The sequence below is a fragment of the Scyliorhinus torazame genome, chromosome 29, assembly GCF_047496885.1.
Source record: "Scyliorhinus torazame isolate Kashiwa2021f chromosome 29, sScyTor2.1, whole genome shotgun sequence".
NCBI lineage: Eukaryota > Metazoa > Chordata > Chondrichthyes > Carcharhiniformes > Scyliorhinidae > Scyliorhinus > Scyliorhinus torazame.
The window spans coordinates 11,924,124-11,944,419 of NC_092735.1; the positions used below are offsets into that span (position 1 = coordinate 11,924,124).

At 48.7% G+C, this 20,296-nt stretch overlaps 1 protein-coding gene across 4 annotated transcripts in view; it reads right to left on the reverse strand.

The window, feature by feature from the left end:
* LOC140403867 (putative RNA-binding protein Luc7-like 2) overlaps positions 1-20,296 on the reverse strand; it is a 111,954-nt gene that overhangs the window by 14,382 nt on the left and 77,276 nt on the right. For all 4 annotated transcript variants that reach the window (XM_072492073.1, XM_072492076.1, XM_072492075.1 and 1 more), the window contains one exon: positions 18,462-18,638. In XM_072492073.1, the coding sequence (XP_072348174.1) occupies positions 18,462-18,638 (177 nt within the window). The remainder of the gene's footprint in view (positions 1-18,461; positions 18,639-20,296) is intronic.

Here is a 20,296-nt window from a genome sequence, read left to right on the forward strand (position 1 = left end):
GAGATTAGAGAGGGCGTCCTGTAGGGGGACCAGCCTGCAGGCTATGGTGACAGCCCCATTGCCGTTCTCACCAAGGAACTATACCACGAGTCCGGTGGTGGTAGCTACACTGAAGATTTGGGGACAGTGGAGACGACACAGGGGAAAGACCGGAGCACTGGGGGGGTCCCCGATAAGAAACAACCATAGGTTTGCCCCGGGGGGAATGGATGGGGGATTTGGAATGTGGCAAAGAGCAGGTATAACGCAATTGAAAGATCTATTTGTGGATGGGAAGTTTGCGAGTCTGGGAGCGCTGACCGAGAAATATGGGTTGCCCCAGGGGAATGCATTCAGGTACATGCAATTGAGGGCTTTTGCGAGGCAGCAGGTGAGGGAATTCCCGCAGCTCCCGACACAAGAGGTGCAGGACAGAGTCATCTCAAAGAAATGGGTGGGGGACGGTAAGGTGTCGGATATATATAGGGAAATGAGAGACGAAGGGGAGACTATGATGGACGAACTAAAAGGGAAATGGGAAGAAGAGCTAGGGGAGGAGATTGAGGAGGGGATGTGGGCAGATGCCCTAAACAGGGTAAACTCGTCGTCCTCGTGCTCCAGGCTAAGCCTGATTCAGTTTAAGGTATTACACAGGACACATATGACTGGAACACGGCTCAGTAAATTTTTTGGGGTGGAGGATAGGTGTGCGAGGTGCTCGAGAAGCCCAGCGAATCATACCCATATGTTTTGGTCATGCCCGGCACTACAGGGGTTTTGGATGGGGGTGACAAAGGTGCTTTCGAAAGTAGTAGGAGTCCGGGTCGAACCAAGCTGGGGGTTGGCTATATTTGGGGTTGCACAAGAGCCGGGAGTGCAGGAGGCGAAAGAGGCCGATGTTTTGGCCTTTGCGTCCCTAGTAGCCCGGCGCAGAATATTGCTAATGTGGAAAGAAGCCAAGCCCCCGGGGGTGGAGACCTGGATAAATGATATGGCGGGGTTCATAAAGTTAGAGCGGATTAAGTTCGTCCTAAGGGGGTCGGCTCAAGGGTTTACTAGGCGGTGGCAACCGTTCGTCGAATATCTTGCGGAAAGATAGATAGGGGAGAACAAAGAAGGCAGCAGCAGCGGCCCAGGACTTTGGGGGGGCGGGGGGGTGGCCTGAGACAAGGCAGTTGCCAATTCGGGCTAGTTTTTATTTTTTGTTATTTAATAGTTATTTATTTGTTGTTGTTTTTGTTTAAATTTAAAAAAGGTCATTATTATCTGTATTGTTACAATGTTGTGTAAAGGATGCACAATGTACTGTGTTGGTTGACCAAAAATTTTCAATAAAATATTATTTAAAAAAAAAGAAAACATCGTGGGCCATAGGCGACTACGTGAGTAACAACCAAAACAAGGAGGTCTCACCCTCCACATTCTGGGAGGCACTGAAGGCCGTGATTAGAGGAGGGATCATAGCCTACAAGGCAAGCAGAGATAGGGACGAGAGGGTGGCCAGGCAACAACTGATGGACTCCATCCTTGAAGTCGACAGAAAATACTCCGAGGCCCCGACTGTAGGGCTGCTGGCGGAGAGGAAAAAGCTGCAAATGGACTTTAACCTGCTATCCACTGACTTCCGGGTGCGGTGATGACCAGCAAAGTCGCACGTTTCGGCAGCTCCCGGTGGAAAGGACTTTTGGGCTCTTAATAGGAGCCCCAACGGCAATTTTAACGGCTAAAAACACTGTGCGGTAAACCAGAAGGGAATCCCCCCTGGATACGGATGGAAAAAGGAGGGGGAAGTGGCCAGATTGCAGTGGATCCTTCAGAACAGCGGCCAGGAAGGCAGGCACAAAGCAAGATGGCGTCGGAAGGAGGCAGTTTAATATGGGGCCCTGATCAACGAGCGTTCCTGCGGCGTTGTGTGGAAGAACTTAAAAAGGAGATGAAGAAGGAGCTGTTGGCCCCGATATTACAGGCAATTGAAGGGCTAAAGGAGCAGCAAAAGACCCAGGAGCAGGAGCTTCGGGTCGTGAAGGCAAAGGCTGCTGAGAATGAGGATGACATACAGGGCCTGGTGGTGAAGACAGAGATGCACGAGGCACAACACAAAAGGTGTGTGGAAAGGCTGGAGGTGCTGGAGAATAATGCGAGGAGGAAGAATTTAAGGATTCTTGGTCTTCCCGAAGGTGCAGAAGGGGCGGACGTCGGGGCATATGTGAGCACAATACTGCACTCGTTAATGGGATCGGAGGCCCCGACGGGCCCGTTGGAGGTGGAGGGAGCCTATCGAGTTATGGCGCGAAGACCGAGGGCTGGAGAAATTTCTCGAGCCATAGTGGTGAGATTTCTCCGATATAAGGACAGAGAGATGGTCCTCAGATGGGCAAAGAAAACTCGGAGCAGTAGGTGGGAGAACGCGGTGATCCGCGTATATCAAGATTGGAGTGCGGAGGTGGCGAGAAGGAGGGCAAGCTTTAATCGGGCAAAGGCGGTGCTGCACAAAAGGAAGGTTAAATTTGGAATGCTGCAGCCAGCAAGACTGTGGGTCACACATCAAGGGAAACACCACTACTTTGAAACGGCAGAAGAGGCGTGGACATTTATTGTTGAGGAGAAACTGGAGTGAGCGGGCCAGAAAAAGAACGTTTGGGACAAAGTGGGGGGTGAATATGTGGGATGAAGGGGGGGGAAAAGAGGGAAGAGATTACTTCCCAAGTTGTTAATCCTGCGACCCTGTAACTTTTCTCTCTTCCCCATGTCGTGGGGGAGGGAGGATGAGGAGCTGATGGCGCCGGCCATTGAGGGGGGGGGGGGCCAAATGGGAAGTGCGGGCTTTGTTCCCGCGCTATGGTAATCATGGCGGGAACAGGGAAGCAGGAAGGAGGGGGCCTCGCACAGTGGGAGCCAAGGTCACGGGGGGAAACCGAGGTCGGCCAGAGTTTGCTGACTTCTGGGAGCAACATGGGGGGTGCAATTTCGCTAGTGAGGGATCTAGCCGAGGGGGGGGGGGGGGGTTAACTGGGTTGCTGCTGCTGGGGAGAAGAGGGAGCTGGTATAGGGTGGGATGGTCGGGGCGGGAGGGCGCCGTTGGGAGATACGTAGGGGAGATACGGCTACGTGGGAACCGGGTGAGGAGGTGGATTGAAAAAGGAGATGGCTAGTCGACAAGTGGGGGGGGGGTAAAGAGCCCCCCAACCCGGCTGATCACGTGGAATGTGAGAGGGCTGAACGGGCCGATAAAGAGGGCACGGGTACTCGCACACCTGAAGAAACTTAAGGCAGATGTGGTTATGCTGCAGGAGACGCATCTGAAACTGATAGACCAGGTCAGACTACGCAAAGGATGGGTGGGGCAGGTGTTTCATTCGGGGCTAGACGCAAAAAACAGGGGGGTGGCTATACTAGTGGGGAAGCGGGTAATGTTTGAGGCAAAGACCATAGTGGCGGATAGTGGGGGCAGATACATGATGGTGAGTGGCAAATTGCAAGGGGAGGCGGTGGTCTTAGTGAACGTATATGCCCCGAACTGGGATGATGCCAACTTTATGAGGCGCATGTTAGGACGTATCCCGGACCTAGAGGTGGGGAAGTTGGTAATGGGTGGAGATTTTAATACGGTGCTGGACCCAGGGTTGGACAGATCGAGGTCCAGGACCGGAAGGAGGCCGGCTGCAGCTAGGGTGCTTAAGGACTGTATGGAGCAGATGGGAGGAGTAGACCCCTGGAGATTTAGTAGATCTAGGAGTAAGGAGTTTTCGTTTTTCTTCTATGTCCACAAAGTTTATTCACTGATAGACTTTTTTGTTTTGGGAAGGGCACTGATCCCGAAGGTGACGGGGACGGAGTACACGGCTATAGCTATTTCGGATCACGCTCCACATTGGGTGGACCTGGAGATAGGGGAGGAAAAAGAACAGCGTCCACCCTGGAGAATGGACATGGGATTATTGGCAGATGAGGGGGTGTGTTTAAGGGTGAGGGGGTGTATTGAAAGGTACTTGGAACTCAATGATAATGGGGAGGTTCAGGTGAGAGTGGTCTGGGAGGCGCTGAAGGCAGTGGTTAGAGGGGAGCTGATATCTATTAGGGCACATAAAGGAAAGCAGGAGGGTAGGGAAAGGGAGCGGTTGTTGAAAGAACTTCTGAGGGTGGACAGACAATATGCGGAGGCACCGGAGGAGGGACTGTACAGGGAAAGGCAAAGGCTACATGGAGAATTTGACTTGTTGACTACGGGTAATGCAGAGGCACAATGGAGGAAGGCACAGGGTGTACAGTACGAATATGGAGAGAAGGCGAGCAGGTTGCTGGCCCACCAACTGAGGAAAAGGGGAGCAGCGAGGGAGATAGGGGGGGTGAGAGATGAGGAGGGAGAGATGGAGCGGGGAGCGGAGAGAGTGAATGGAATGTTCAAGGCATTTTCTGAAAGATTATATGAAGCTCAGCCCCCGGATGGGAAGGAGCGAATGATGTGCTTTCTGGATCAGCTGGAATTTCCTAAGGTGGAGGAGCAGGAGAGGGCGGGACTGGGAGCACAGATTGAGACGGAGGAAGTAGTGAGAGGGATTGGAAGCATGCAGGCGGGGAAGACCCCGGGACCAGACGGATTCCCAGTTGAATTCTATAGGAAATATATGGACTTGCTGGCCCCGCTACTGATGAGAACCTTTAATGAGGCGAAGGAAAGGGGGCAGCTGCCCCCGACTATGTCAGAGGCAACGATATCGCTCCTCCTAAAGAAGGAAAAAGACCCGCTGCAATGCGGGTCCTATAGGCCTATTTCCCTCCTGAATGTGGACGCTAAGATTCTGGCCAAGGTAATGGCAACGAGGATAGAGGATTGTGTCCCGGGGGTGGTTCATGAGGACCAAACTGGGTTTGTGAAGGGGAGACAGCTGAATACAAATATACGGAGGCTGCTAGGGGTAATGATGATGCCCCCACCAGAGGGGGAAGCGGAGATAGTGGTGGCGATGGATGCCGAGAAAGCATTTGATAGAGTGGAGTGGGATTATTTGTGGGAGGTGCTGAGGAGATTTGGTTTTGGGGATGGGTATATCAGGTGGGTACAGTTGCTGTATAGGGCCCCGATGGCGAGCGTGGTCACGAATGGACGGGGGTCTGATTATTTTCAGCTCCATAGAGGGACGAGGCAGGGATGTCCTCTGTCCCCTTTATTGTTTGCACTGGCGATTGACCCCCTGGCCATAGCATTGAGGGGTTCCAGGAAGTGGAGGGGAGTACTCAGGGGAGGTGAAGAACACCGGGTATCTCTGTATGCGGATGATTTGTTGCTATATGTGGCGGATCCGGCGGAGGGAATGCTAGAGATAATGCGGATACTTGGGGAGTTTGGGGATTTTTCAGGGTATAAATTGAACATGGGGAAAAGTGAGTTGTTTGTGGTGCATCCAGGGGAGCAGAGCAGAGAAATAGAGGATTTACCGTTGAGGAAGGTAACAAGGGACTTTCGGTACTTGGGGATCCAGATAGCCAAGAATTGGGGTACATTACATAGGCTTAATTTAACGCGATTGGTGGAACAGATGGAGGAGGACTTTAAGAGATGGGACATGGTGTCCCTGTCACTGGCAGGTAGGGTGCAGGCGGTTAAAATGGTGGTCCTCCCGAGATTCCTTTTTGTGTTTCAGTGCCTCCCGGTGGTGGTCACGAAGGCTTTTTTCAAAAGAATCGAGAAGAGTATTATGAGTTTTATGTGGGCCGGGAAGACCCCGAGAGTGAGGAGGGGATTTTTGCAGCGTGGTGGGGGGGGGGGGGGGGGGGGGGGGGGGGGGGGGGGGGGGCCTGGCACTACCGAGCCTAAGTGAGTACTACTGGGCCGCCAATATTTCAATGGTGTGTAAGTGGATGGGAGAAGAGGAGGGAGCGGCGTGGAAGAGAATGGAGAGGGCGTCCTGCAGGGGGACTAGCCTACAAGCTATGGTGACGGCACCGTTGCCGTTCTCACCGAAGAAATACACCACAAGCCCGGTGGTGGTGGCTACATTGAAAATTTGGGGGCAGTGGAGACGGCATAGGGGAAAGACGGGAGCCTCGGTGCGGTCCCCGATAAGAAATAACCATAGGTTTGTTCCGGGGAGAATGGATGGGGGATTTGGAGCATGGCAAAGAGCAGGGGTAGCACAATTGAGAGATCTGTTCGTAGATGGGATGTTTGCGAGTCTGGGAGCGCTGACGGAAAAATATGGGTTGCCCCAAGGGAATGCATTTCGGTATATGCAACTGAGGTCTTTTGCGAGGCAACAGGTGAGGGAATTCCCGCAGCTCCCGACGCATGAGGTGCAGGATCGAGTGATCTCAGAGACATGGGTGGGGGATGGTAAGGTGTCGGACATATACAGGGAAATGAGGGACGAGGGGGAGATCACGGTAGATGAGCTGAAAGGGAAATGGGAAGAGCTGGGGGAGGAGATTGAGGAGCGGCTGTGGGCTGATGCCCTACGTAGGGTAAACTCATCGTCCTCGTGTACGAGGCTAAGCCTGATACAATTTAAGGTGTTACACAGGGCGCATATGACTGGAGCACGGCTCAGTAAATTTTTTGGGGTGGAGGATAGGTGTGCGAGATGCTCGAGAAGCCCAGCGAATCACACCCACATGTTCTGGTCATGCCCGGCACTACAGGGGTTTTGGGTGGGGGTGGCAAAGGTGCTTTCGAAGGTGGTGGGGGTCCAGGTCGAACCAAGCTGGGGGTTGGCTATATTTGGGGTTGCAGAAGAGCCGGGAGTGCAGGAGGCGAGAGAGGCTGATGTTTTGGCCTTTGCGTCCCTAGTAGCCCGGCGCAGGATATTGTTAATGTGGAAGGAAGCCAAACCCCCGGGTGTGGCGACCTGGATAAACGACATGGCAGGGTTTATAAAGTTAGAACGGATTAAGTTCGTACTAAGGGTTCACCAGGCTGTGGCAACCGTTCGTCGACTACCTCACAGAACGATAGAGGGAATGGAAAAGAAGAAGACAACAGCAGCAACCCAGGGGGGAGGGATCGGACGGACTCTCAGGGATGTTATTGTATATGTATAGGCACTTGTTTTAGGTAATGTATATTGGACTGTTGGATTGTATCTTTGGAGAGTATTTATTTTTGACAAGGCAGTTGCCATTTAGTTTGGTTTTTGTTCATATATTATTTATTTATTTGTTTAAAACTGGCCACTGTTATTTATATTGCTTTATTGTTGTTTAAAAGAAACACTACGTACTGTTATGTTTGGCCAAAAAATCTTGAATAAATATATTTTTTTTAAAAAACCTGCTATCCACTAGGAAAACAGTGTACCAACTCCGTCAGACACGGGTGACCTTCTACGAGCACAGAGACAAGACTGGCCGCCTATTGGCTCACCAGCTGAGAAAGCAGGCAGCCACAAGGGAAATAGCGCAGGTAAAGGATAGTAGAGGCAGACTGGTAACAGAACCAAAGGAGGTCAATCGGGCATTTGAGACCTTCTACCGGGGACTGTACACCTCCGAGCCCCCCAACGGGGACGCAGGGATGAAACTGTTCCTAGACGGACTGGAACTACCAGTTGTGGGGGAAAACAGACGGGCAGAGCTGGAAGCACCAATAGACCTGGGAGAAATCATGGAGAGCATCAGCTCCATGCAGGCGGGGAAGGCACCAGGAACCGATGGGTTCCCGGCGGACTTCTACAAAAAAATTGCACCAGTCCTGACCCCACACCTAAGGGACATGTTCGCGGACTCACTGGCAAGGGGAACCCTGACCCCAACGCTAGCGCAGGCCACAATTTCACTGATACCCAAAAAAGATAAAGACCTGACAGTATGCGGATCATACAGACCCATTTCACTGCTGAATGTGGATGCGAAAATATTCGCAAAGGTCCTGGCAAAAAGGCTGGAGGGCTGTGTACCAGAGGTGGTCGCAGAGGACAAAACCGGCTTTGTCAAGGGTAGGCAGCTCACAGCGAACATCAGGCGGCTGCTGAACTTAATAATGACCCCCTCTGGGGAGAGAACACCAGAGGTGATTGTCTCCCTGGACGCAGAAAAGGCCTTCGACAGAGTCGAATGGAAATACCTCCTCGAGGTACTGGAACGGTTTGGGCTAGGAGCGGGGTTCACCGCCTGGGTGAGGCTCTTGTACAACGCTCCCAAAGCGAGCATCAGAACTAACACCACCAGCTCTAAATACTTCCAGCTGCAGAGAGGAACAAGACAGGGCTGCCCCCTGTCCCCACTCTTGTTCGCGCTAGCCATCGAACCCCTGGCGATAGCCCTGCGGGACGCGAAAAGCTGGAAGGGAATCCGGAGAGGAGACAGAGAGCACAGAGTCTCACTCTATGCAGATGACCTGCTCCTCTATGTCTCGAAGCCACAGGAGGGACTGAAGGCAATACTGCAAATGCTGAAAGAGTTTGGAACCTTCTCGGGCTACAAACTTAACCTGGGCAAAAGCGAGGCATTCCCAGTGAACCCAAACGGGGGAGGGAGAGAGCTGGAGGGGCTCCCGTTCAAAACAGCCCAGAACAGATTCCGCTACCTGGGGATCCAGATAGCCAGAGACTGGACACAGATCCACAAGTGGAACCTGACCAGCCTGGTGGAGGAAGTAAGAAGAGACCTTCAAAGGTGGGGCTCACTCCCACTCTCCCTGGCGGGGAGAGTGCAGACGATCAAGATGAACGTACTGCCAAGGTTCCTCTTCCTGTTTAGATCCATTCCGATCTTCAGCCCCAAGGCCTTTTTCCAAAACGTAGACAGTCTAATCAAGGCGTTTGTGTGGGGGGGTAAGAACCCGTGAATCCCAAAACAGACACTGCAAAGAAGGAAAAGGGGGATTGGCCTTACCAAACCTACAATACTACCACTGGGGAGAAAGAGTGAGGGGATGGGTACAAGAACCTGACACAGATTGGGTACAAATGGAGGAGGCATCCTGTAAAGGAACGACCCTCCGGGCCCTGGCTACAGCAGCACTCCATCCCCCTCAACAAGATACACAACAAGCCCAGTGGTAGCAGCCACGCTGAGAACATGGACCCAGCTCAGACAACACTTCGGGATAACTAAAATGTCCCCTATGGCCCCCATCTGCGGCAATCACAGATTCCCCCCAGCCATGCTAGATACCACCTTCAAAAGATGGAGGCGGGACGGGGGCACATTGACGGTCAGGGACTTCTACGTAGGGCACAGACTGGCGACACTAGACGAACTGATGAGGAAGTGGAGGCTAGCAAAAAGACAGGAAATGAGACACCTCCAAATAAAACACTTCCTCCGCAAAGATTCAGTGGGGTACCCTGGGGCCCCAGAAAGCACACTACTAGAGGACCTGATAGGCAGAGCAACGAGAAGGGGGGGCTATGTGGGAAAATATATGGACAGCTACTGGACAGAGCCCGGACTCCACTGGACGAGACCAGACAAAAATGGGAGGACGAACTGGGGACAGAGGTAGGATGGGGACTCTGGAGCGAAGCACTGAGCAGGGTGACCTCCACCTCCTTCTGCGCAAGGCCAAGCCTAATGCAGCTCAAAGTGGTGCACAGAGCACACCTGACCAGAACCCGAATGAGCCGGTTCTTCCCGGAGGGGGGAGGACAAATGTGAGCGGTGCCAGAGGGGCCCGGCCTACCACACCCACATGTTTTGGGCTTGCCCCAAGCTTGCTGGGTTCTGGACAGCCTTCTCCGAGGCAATGTCCAAGGTTGTGGGGGTGAGGGTGAAGCCATGCCCAATAGTGGCAACCTTCGGGGTATCGGAGCAGCCAGAGTTACACATGGGGAAGGGGGCAAACGCCCTTGCTTTCGCTTGCCTAATCGCACGCCGGAGAATCCTGCTCGGATGGCGATCGGCAGCACCACCCAAAGCTGCAGACTGACCCGCTGACCTTTCGGAGTTTCTCCACCTGGAGAACATTAAGTACGCCATCCGAGGGTCAGAGGAAGGCTTCCTGGATACTTGGGGGCAGTTTGTCGGTCTGTTCCAAAACCTGTTCGTAACCTAATAAGAATTGTTTTTATTTTTTGTTACCAAAGGTCTGCGCAACCCGGGGGGGGGGGGGGGGTGTGTGTGCGTGCGTGTGGAACCATAGACCGAACCAGAGGGCAATGAAAGGCACGTAGGGTCAGTTAAACGAAGGACAAACTAAACCTCTGTATAATAAAGGAAATTAGCGCAGGCGAGGAAAATGTGATGTGTCTCTATAACAATTATATCAATTGAGATTGGTTTCCTCAAAATCCAGTAATCACATAAGCTATGAATTGTAATTTTTTTGCCTATCACATATCGAGATTAATGGGTATGATCTTATAGCCATTTCAGAGACGTGGTTACAAGATCAAAACGCGGAACTAAATATTCAGGGGTATGGTACTCTTCATAAGGACAGGCAGGAAGGAAAGGGTGGTGGGTAGCTTTGTTAGTATGAGGTGGAATACGTACAATACCAAGAAATTATCTTGGGCCGGAAGATGTAAAATCCATATGGGTGGAGGTAAGAAATAACAAGGGGAAGAAGACACTCGTGGGAGCAGTGTATATGCCCCAAAACAGTAGCTCTATGTCAGGACAGAGAACAAATCATGGGATAATAAAGGCATGTAAAAAAAGGCAGTACTCCAAGGCAGAACGGTGGAGTAGTGGTTAGTACTGCTGCCTCCCAGTGTTTGCGTGGGCTCCTCCCCACAACCCAAAAAGATGATTTGCAGGGTGGGTGAATTGCCCCTTAATTGGAAAAAAAGAATTGGGTACTCTAAATGTATTTTTTTTTTTTTTAAAAAGGACGTACTTCCATCATGGGTGACTTTAATCTTCATGTAGATTGGGAAAATCAATTGGCAGAGGTAGCCATGAGGAAGAATTCAGAGTGTATTCAAGACAGTTTCCTAGAATAATGGTGCATCCAACCAGGGACCAGGCTATTTTGGATTGGGAATGTGCAATGAGGAAGGTTTAACAAACAATATGAGTAAAAGATACCCTATGAAGCAATGACCAAAACATAGGAAAATTTAGTATCCAATTTGAGTGAGAAATTTGGGTCAGAAACAACTGTGCTACAGTTAAATAAGGGTAATTATAAAGGAATGAGGGCAGAGCTGGACTGGGAAAGGAGTTTAATAGGAAAGACAGTGGATCAGCAATGGCAGAGGTTTCTGAAAATAGTTAATTACTCAAAGATATATCCCAGTGAGAAAAAAGGATTCTAGGAAGGAGATAAATCAACCACAGTTAACCAAAGTGGATAGTCTTAAACTTAAAGAAAAAAAATATATAATGTGGCAAAGATTAATGATAAGCCAGAGGTTTGGGAAAGTTTTAAAAAATAACAAATCATTACCCAAAAAAAATAACGAGGGAAAAGATAAACTATGAGGATAAACTAGCAATGTTAATGCCATTGAATGTCAAACGGCGATGGTTAGATCCTCTTTTGTTGGAGAGGGTCATCGCCTGACACTTGTGTGGCACCAAAGTTATTTGCTACTTGTCAACCCAAGCCTGGATGGACTGCTTCTGTTAACCGAATTCAAATTCCACTATGCTGTATGTATTGGGATGTGAACCCACATCCCCAGAGCATTAGCCTGGGCTTCTGATGACGAGTCCAGTGACATTATCACTACGTCATCATCTCCCTTTTGCTGCATGATAAAGTTTTTCATCATGTTGCCATTGCCTCTTGTCAATTACCTTAGATCTGTGACCTCTTGTTCTCAATCCTTCCACTAATGGGAAGATTTTTTTCCTTATCTGCTCTGTGCAGCGTCCCCATGATTTTGAAAACCTCTATCAAATCTTCTTTCACCTCCTCTTATCCAAGGAATAAAGTTTCAACTCATCCACTATCTATGTAACTTAAGTTCCTCTTCTTTGGGACCAGTCATATGAATATTTTGTACTCTCTTAAATGCCTTCACATCTTTTTTTTTAAATTTAGAGTATCCAATTAATTTTTTCCAATTAAGGGGCAATTTAGCATGGCCAATCCACCTACCCTGCACATCTTTGGGTTGTGGGGGCGAAACGCATGCAAACACAGGGAGAACGTGCAAACCCCACACTGACAGTGACCCAGAGCCGAGATCGAACCTGGGACCTCAGCGCCGTGAGGCAGCAACGCTAACCACTGTGCCAGCGTGCTGCCCTATGCCATCACATCTTATTGGAAGAAAAACATTTCAAAAATTATTTAGATTCATTCAATTGCATAAAATTTGTTGGGAAAAGTAACCTTCACCCCACTTGTCCTCCCCCTTTCAATGTCTTGCAAAATTTCCAATTGTGCTCTTCACAGAACCTGTACCATGGCCACTGCTTATTGCATTTACAATCTTTGCAAATGGTTCCCAAGAAACTACTGCTCGAGTTGTGCCTTCCAACCCACCCCTACCAATATCCCTGAACCCCAGGATTTTTTCTTCAGTTCCAACAACTATCACCCCAAAATGTTTATGGCATCTCTCCATCAAATTAAAAATTCCTTCCAGTAAGTGATATTATTTACCTCAGCAAACCTCTAATTGGAATACCTTCAGATTGTATTAAAAATCATCCTTGTTTTAATAAAGCTTAATTCACCCTTGTAGTCATCTTTCTTTCTACAACCCTCACAGCCTTGAAATCCATCCTAAAATAAGGCAGTCAAAATTAGAAACAATATTCTAACGATGGCCTAACCAATGATTATGTGTACAGAGCTTTGGTCAGAACATCCAAACGTTTTTGCTCCTCTTTTGACATTCTTGAATATATATGAAGAAATGCCGAGGCCCCAGCAGTATCGAAGTGATCCCTTGGGAACAGCATTTGTCACAACCTACCAGAGCACAGTTCCTTCATCCCTACTCTCAGGCTCCTACCCTCACAACCAATCATCAATCCATGACATAAGGTCACTTCCATTTTTCTCATACTTTAAATTATTTTCTAATAAATCTCCTGAGTGGAACCTTATTGAATACCTTCTGGAAATGAGTCCTTGCAAGGAAGCCCAAGACTAACGAACCGCCGAGGGCTATGGTGGTACGGTTTCACCGCTTCTCAGGCAGGGAACGTGTCTTGCGATGGGCTAAAACGGAGCGGAGCAGCAGGTGGGAGAACAGTGTAATTCGCATTTACCAGGACCTGGGAGCAGAACTGGCCAAGAGGCGCGCTGGATTCAACCGTGCTAAGATGGCCCTCCACAACAAAGGGGTGAAGTTCGGACTGCTGCATCCGGCGAGGCTTTGGTAACGTATCAAGATCATCACCACTACTTTGATACACTGGACGAGATGTAGACATTTATCAAACAGGAAAAGTTGGACTCGAGCTAAAGGACAGCCACACTGGGATGAAACGCTCTGGTGGGGATAGGTAACATGATGCTGTCATAACATAAGATTGGGAGTAATGTTAATTGTTTGATAGCCGGAGGGAGCTTTGTTATGTTGTTTCCCTTTCTTGTTCCAAGTTTCTCTGGACATGCTCTCGGCTTTTGTAGAGTTCGGCCACAGAGGGGAGAGAGGGGCCCTAAACTGAGGGCTGCTATTCAGGCATCTGGAGCCGTTTCTTTTGTGGGGCCGGGTTAGCGCCCGGGGTTTGTTTTTTTTGTTTCACTGGGCAGGGGGGATTGGGCTTTCCATTGGCAGAGAGGGCCCCAATAACAATGCAACAGGATGATAGGAGACAGAGGCGGGAGCGTCCAGGGTCAGCAGACTCACGGAAGCGTAATGGGGGAGAGTTAGTGTTAAGCTGGTGCTTGACTTGGGGGATTGGGATCATGGTGCTGCTTTGCTGACAGAAGAGGAGCCAACTTTGGGGAAAAGATGGAGAGTCGGGTGAGGGGCCTCCAATGGGAGGGCTCGAGTAAGCGGGGGACGCGGGCTCGTGGCTGGCCGAAAAAGGGGGTTGGCTAGTCGGCAGGGGAGGGGTTAACCCCCGTCCAGGCTTAGCACGTGGAATGTGAGGAGTCTGAATGGGCCGGTCAAGAGGGCTCGCGTGTTCTCGCACCTAAAGGGGTTAAAGGCAGAAGTAGCCATGCTACAGGAGACGCATCTAAACACGCAGATCAAACAAGATTGAGAAAGGGGTGGGTGGGCCAGGTGTTCCATTAGGGGCTGGATTCAAAGACCAGAGGGGTAGCAATTCTGGTCAGTAAACAGGTGGCATTCGAGGCAGGAATTATTGTGGCTGATAAAGGGGGCAGATAATAATGGTTATTGGGAAGCTGCAGGGGACCCAGGTGGTGCTAATGAACGTCTACGCCCCAAACTGGGATGACGTGGAATTTATGAGAGGCATGCTGGGTAAAATTCCTGACTTATCGACTCACATAATTTGATCATGGGGGGTGACTTCAACACAGTCATTGACCCTGCATTGGACTGGTCAAAGTCCAGGTCATAAGGGGTTTCATGGAACAGGTGGAGGGCGTAGACCCATGGAAGTTCGCTCAGCCGAGGGCGAAGGTGTTCTCTTGTTTCTCCCACGTCCACAAAGTTTATTCTCGTATAGATGTTTTTGCTGTGAGCAGGGCATTAATCCTAAGGGTGGAGGGGATGGAATACTCGGCCATTGCAGTCTCTGACCATGCTCTGCACTGGGTGGATTTGCGACTTGGTGAAGAGAGAGGGCAGCGACCAATCTGGAGGCTAGATGTGGGACTGCTAGCGGATGACGAGGTTTGTGGGCGGATAAAGAAGAACATTCAAAACTACTTGGAAACAAACGATACCGGAGAGGTAACGGCAACTACGGTTTGGGAGGCTCTGAAGGCAGTTATTAGAGGGGAGTTAATTCCAACAGATCCCATAGGAAGAAGAAAGAGTGGAGAGAGAGAGAGGCTAGTTGAGGAGATACTCCGAGTAGACAGGAGTTACGCGGAGACCCCCGAGACGAGGCTACTTAAGGAGCGCCGGAGACTGCAGGCAGAGTTTGATCTGCTGACCACAGGGAAAGCGGTAGCACAGCTGAGGAAGGTAAAAGGGGCAGTCTATGAATATGGGGAGAAAACGAGTAGAATGCTGGCGCACCAACTTCGTAGGAGAGAGGCGGCCAGGGAAATTGGGGAACAAAGAAAAGTACAGCACAGGAACAGGCCCTTCGGCCCTCCAAGCCTGCACCGACCATGCTGCCCGTCTAAACTAAAATCTTCTACACTTCCTGGGTCCGTATCCCTCTATTCCCATCCTATTCATGTATTTGTCAAGATGCCCCTTAAACGTCACTATCGTCCCCGCTTCCACCACCTCCTCCGGCAGCGAGTTCCAGGCACCCACTACCCTCTGTGTAAAAAAAAAAAAAAAAAAAAAAAAAAAAAACTTACCTCGTACATCTCCTCAAAACCTTGCCCCTCGCACCTTAAACCTATGCCCCCTAGTAATTGACCCCTCTACCCTGGGGAAAAACCTCTGACTATCCACTCTGTCTATGCCTCTCATAATTTTGTAGACCTCTATCAGGAAGTTAGGGATAAGGAAGGTAACACGGTCTTGGGCCCAGAGGGGGTAAATGAAGTCTTTAGGGTGTTTTATGGTAAACTGTACGAGTCAGAACCCCCGGCGGGAGGGGAAGGGATGAAGCAATTCATGGACCAATTGAGGTTTCCAAAGGTGCAAGAGGATCTGGTGGAGGGACTGGGGGCCCCGATAGAGTTGGAGGAGATTGTTAAGGGCCTAGGGAGTATGCAGTTGGGCAAGGCCCCGGGGCCGGATGGCTATGCTGTAGAATTCTACAAGAAATTTTCGGAACTGTTGAGTCCACTCCTGCTAAGGACCTTTAACGAGGCTAAAGAAAGAGGGACCCTCCCCCCAACAATGTCACAGACTTCGATTTCACTCATTCTCAAACGGGAGAAAGATCCGCTACAATGTGGGTCCTACAGACCGATATCGCTCTTGAACGTAGATGCCAAATTGCTGGCCAAGATTTTGGCCGCTAGAATTGAGGACTGTGTCTGAGGGGTGATAGGGGAGGATCAGACAGGCTTTGTTAAGGGCAGGCAACTGAACTCCAATGTACGGAGGCTCCTAAACATTATGATGCCCTCAGAAGGAGGGGAGGCAGAAGTAGTGGCTGCGATGGATGCAGAGAAAGCCTTTGACCGGGTGGAATTGGAGTACCTGTGGGAAACGCTAAGGAGGTTTGGATTCGGTGAGGGATTCATAGGGTGGGTCCAACTACTTTATCAGGCCCCCGTAGAAAGTGTATGCACGAACAGGGTGAGGGCGGAGTATTTTAGGCTTCACCGAGGGGTGCCCCCTCTCCCCGTTACTATTCGCCCTTGCAATAGAGCCGTTGGCCACAGCGCTGCGGGCTTCAAAGAACTGGCAGGGGTTGGTTCGGGGGAGGGAAGAAGAGGAGCATCGGGTCTCGCTCTATGCGGATGATCTGCTCCTGTACATTTCGGACCCACTAGAGGGGATGGCGGAGGTCATACAGATTTTGAGGGACTTCGGCAATTTTTCGGGGTACAAATTAAACGAGAAAAAAAGCGAGATGTTCGTGATCCAAGCTAAAGGGCAGGAGAAGAGGCTGGGAGAGTTTACGCTTAAGATGGTGGAGAAGAGCTTTCGGTACCTAGGCATACAGGTGTCTCGGAACTGGGATACTCTCCACAAGCTTAACTTATCCCGGCTGGTAAAACAGATGGAGGGGGACTTTAAAAGGTGGGACATGCTCTTGCTTTCTCTAGCGGGGAGGGTGCAGACCGTTAAGATAACGGTCCTCCACAGATTTTTGTTTGTCTTCCGGTGCCTTCCCACCTTCATCCCTAAGTCCTTCTTTAAGCGGGTGAACAAGATCATTTCGGGATTTGTATAGGCAAATAAGACCCCGCGAGTAAAGAGACTGTATCTAGAGCGCAGTCGGGGGCTGCTGAATTTTTGCAACTACTACTGGGCGGCTAATATAGCGCTGGAGGAGAAATTTAATTTGCCCCTTGGAAATGCCTTCAGATACCTTCAGGTACGCGCCTTTCTTAAAAAACAGGTGGTGACATTTCCGTTGCTACCCGCACGTAGGACACAAGATAGGGTGGTCTCCGGCACCTGGGTAGGGGAGGGGAAGGACATCTTCATCATGTGCCAGGCTTAGCTTAATCCAGTTTAAGGTGGTCCACCGGGCACACATGACGGCAACGCGAATGAGCAAGTTCTTTGGGGTTGAGGATAGATGTGCGAGGTGTGCGGGAAGCCCAGCGAACCATGTCCATATGTTCTGGGCATGTCCGGCTCTTAAAGGATTCTGGCAGGGATTCGCTAAGGCAATGTCCAAGATCCTAGACACGCGGGTGGTGCCGAGTCCAGAGACAGCGATCTTTGGTGTGTCAGATGATCCGAGAGTTCAGGAAGCGAAAGAGGCCGAGGTCTTGGCCTCTGCCTCCCTGGTAGCCCGGAGACGGATCCTTTTAATGTGGAGGGACTCAAAACCCCTGAGTATGGAGACCTGGATTGGTGACATGGCTAGGTTTCTCAGTCTAGAAGAAATAAAGTTTGCCTTGAGAGGGTCCATGACGGGGTTCACTCAGAGGTGGCAGCCGTTCCTCGACTTTCTAGGAGAGCACTAAAATGTCAGCAGCAGCAGCAATCGGGGGGGGGATTCTTGTTCTTTTTTCTTTATATAATGTTAACGTTCACTTTATTTTGTTAAATGTTGGTAATGGTTATGCAAAAATTATGTTTTGATAAAAATCAGAATAAAAATTCCACGCTGATTAGTCAGACCTGCCCTGACTATCATACATTCATACCAACTCCAATGGGTGAAAAAAATAGAGTAAAAGAACCTAATATAATGGTGCAAGGCAGGAATTAAGTTAGGAGGTATGCACTGAAAGGGGAACTGGAGGAATCCCATCAGGAACAAATATCTTATCAGATTTTAAAGAGCAGGAAATTAAGTTGATAATATGAAGTATTGTGCCTTTCAACTCTTTTAGAGTATCAACATTTGATGATGATGGCCAGCATTAGCTCTTCCTCCTAAAACAGGTTTAGTTTTTTCTAAAAATATAATTTACTCATAAAATTTGTTAAGGGACGTTACATTAAAATTCAAATTTGACAGGAACTGAAAACTGCAACAACAGATCAGTTTCTTTCAATACAGAATATAGCACCCTGAGGTGCACACCCTTCTTTCAGAGCAAAGGCATGTTGGCAAGCTACTAAATGCATTACCTAATTTCTTTACATTCGTCGAGATCGGTCTGTTTTTATATAGAACATGTATCAATATCCTTTCTTTATAACCATTTCTCTATATCTTTAGAACATTAACATCTTTTTCATTAAGCAGGCAGATTGTACCTCTTTAGCAACCTCCTGACCATTAAGCAGGGGGTATTGCAGGTTTTCACCTATCATGGTGGACCAATTACAGACCAAGTTGCCGAAATAATTATCTTTATGTTTTTAAAATCCTACTGTAAAGTAAGCTGGAGTGAACTTACTAAAAGAAAGATGTGACTAGTTCCCATTTCCCAAGGTTTTGCAAATGACACAATTCCTCACCTGCAACTCTTCGAGTTTCTCTCTAATTTCAATGAATCCGAGGTGAAGCTTGCCACCAAAGTGGTCTGCAAGGCGTCGATCATTGTCATGAAGACCTAAGTATGCTGAGCACACTTCACAGACTCGCAGCTTCTGCTGCTGGAAGCTGGAGGCTGGCATGGAATTCCGATATACCTCCTGAGAAAGGGAACAGAAACAAGCCATGTAACATTCCCTATTTTAGCTGATTTGCTAAAATACTACTCCAGACAAATCAAAACTGCCTAGCTGAACTTAAGCTTCTTTTCAAAAGAGTGCATTTTTAATTTCATTTCTTCAAATAAAAAATAGCTCACTTAAGCAATGTTGAACATCAAAGGGTCATACTGCAGTAACACCATCATGGCAGCGGATATGTAGAATAGTGTAGCACACTGTGTGCCTAATTTTCTTTTCAACCATAATTGATCAAGTACTTAATGGTAAACTGATAACAAACTTTTCAAATTAAACAAAAAACTGAAGATATTATAGAGTGAGCTGGGTTAAAATAATTATTACATGGCAAACACAATCCTACTGTGTCACTGACTAATTTGGTTTAGCAATGGTCTGTTGGACACTGCCAGGTTTTCCAACTGGTTAGTGGGGAATGCCCTAATAGGTCAACATACAGTAGAATCATGGAATTACTACAGTATTGGGGACCATTCAGCCCATCGAGTCTGCATCGACCCTCTGAAAGAGCACCCTGTCTCAGGCCCTCCCCAGCCCAGAACACCATAACCCACTTTTATTTTTGGTTACTTTTGGACACCAAGTGTCAGTTTATCATGGCCAATCCACCTAACCGGCACATCTTTGGACTGTGGGAGGAAACCGGAGCACCCGGAGGAAACCCACACAGACATGGGGAGAATGGGCAAACTCCAAACAGTCACCCAGAGGTCAGAATCAAATCCGGGTCCCTGGCGCTGTGAGGCAACAGTGCTAACCACTGTACTGAATATCAATTCAGAGGCTCAAATTCCCTAATAATCTTCCTTAACCATTAAACATGACTAAGGAGTCTCTCCCATTCAGAATGGCTCAGACATTTCCTGAAAAGTGACAAAATTGGCTTCATGAATGCATAGATATAATCTTGTTAGGAGGATCCATCACATTCAACTAGGGGATGGGCAACAAATGCAGTATTTGCCATTGGTGCCTACATTCCACAAACAAATAATGTAAGCAATTAGCAATTTAAACCTTACTAATCTAGTTAATTAATCATCTACTTTCCATTCAGATCAAGTTTATTTATTTTTGAATTTTGTGGCTCAAGCAACACAGCAAAACTAGTTTTGGCTATGGGAAGTATACGTGCTAGTCTCAATCGACTACAATAATTGTTGTACAAGTACTGTGAGGCATAAGCAACTTTTATCCTACTAAACACAATTAAAAACTGTTATTTTGTAAATATGGCATTCCACTTTTTAAAATTGTGTAGTCTAGCACTTAAGCTGCTATGAGAACAAAATGAGGTTTGTCACCTAATATGGAACCTATACCATACAAAGACTGTAACTGCCCTTAGAGCTTAAGGGAAGAAAAGAAAATGTAACCAAGTTTCAGGCACTCAGTATCGAGTAAAAGTTAAAGTTCGGCTTGTTACTGGAGTAAAAAATGACTCCGGAGATCCAGTTAAAAAATAAAGTTGATACAGTCAAATAAAATGATGACGAGGTCAAAAACTAAGGGAAAGTATTTTCCAAAACAGAGCACTCAGGTAGACCTATTCCACACTCAGCAATTTCACATCTGGAATAAGTTCTAATTTTATGAAAATGAAGAAAATAGCACCGTGA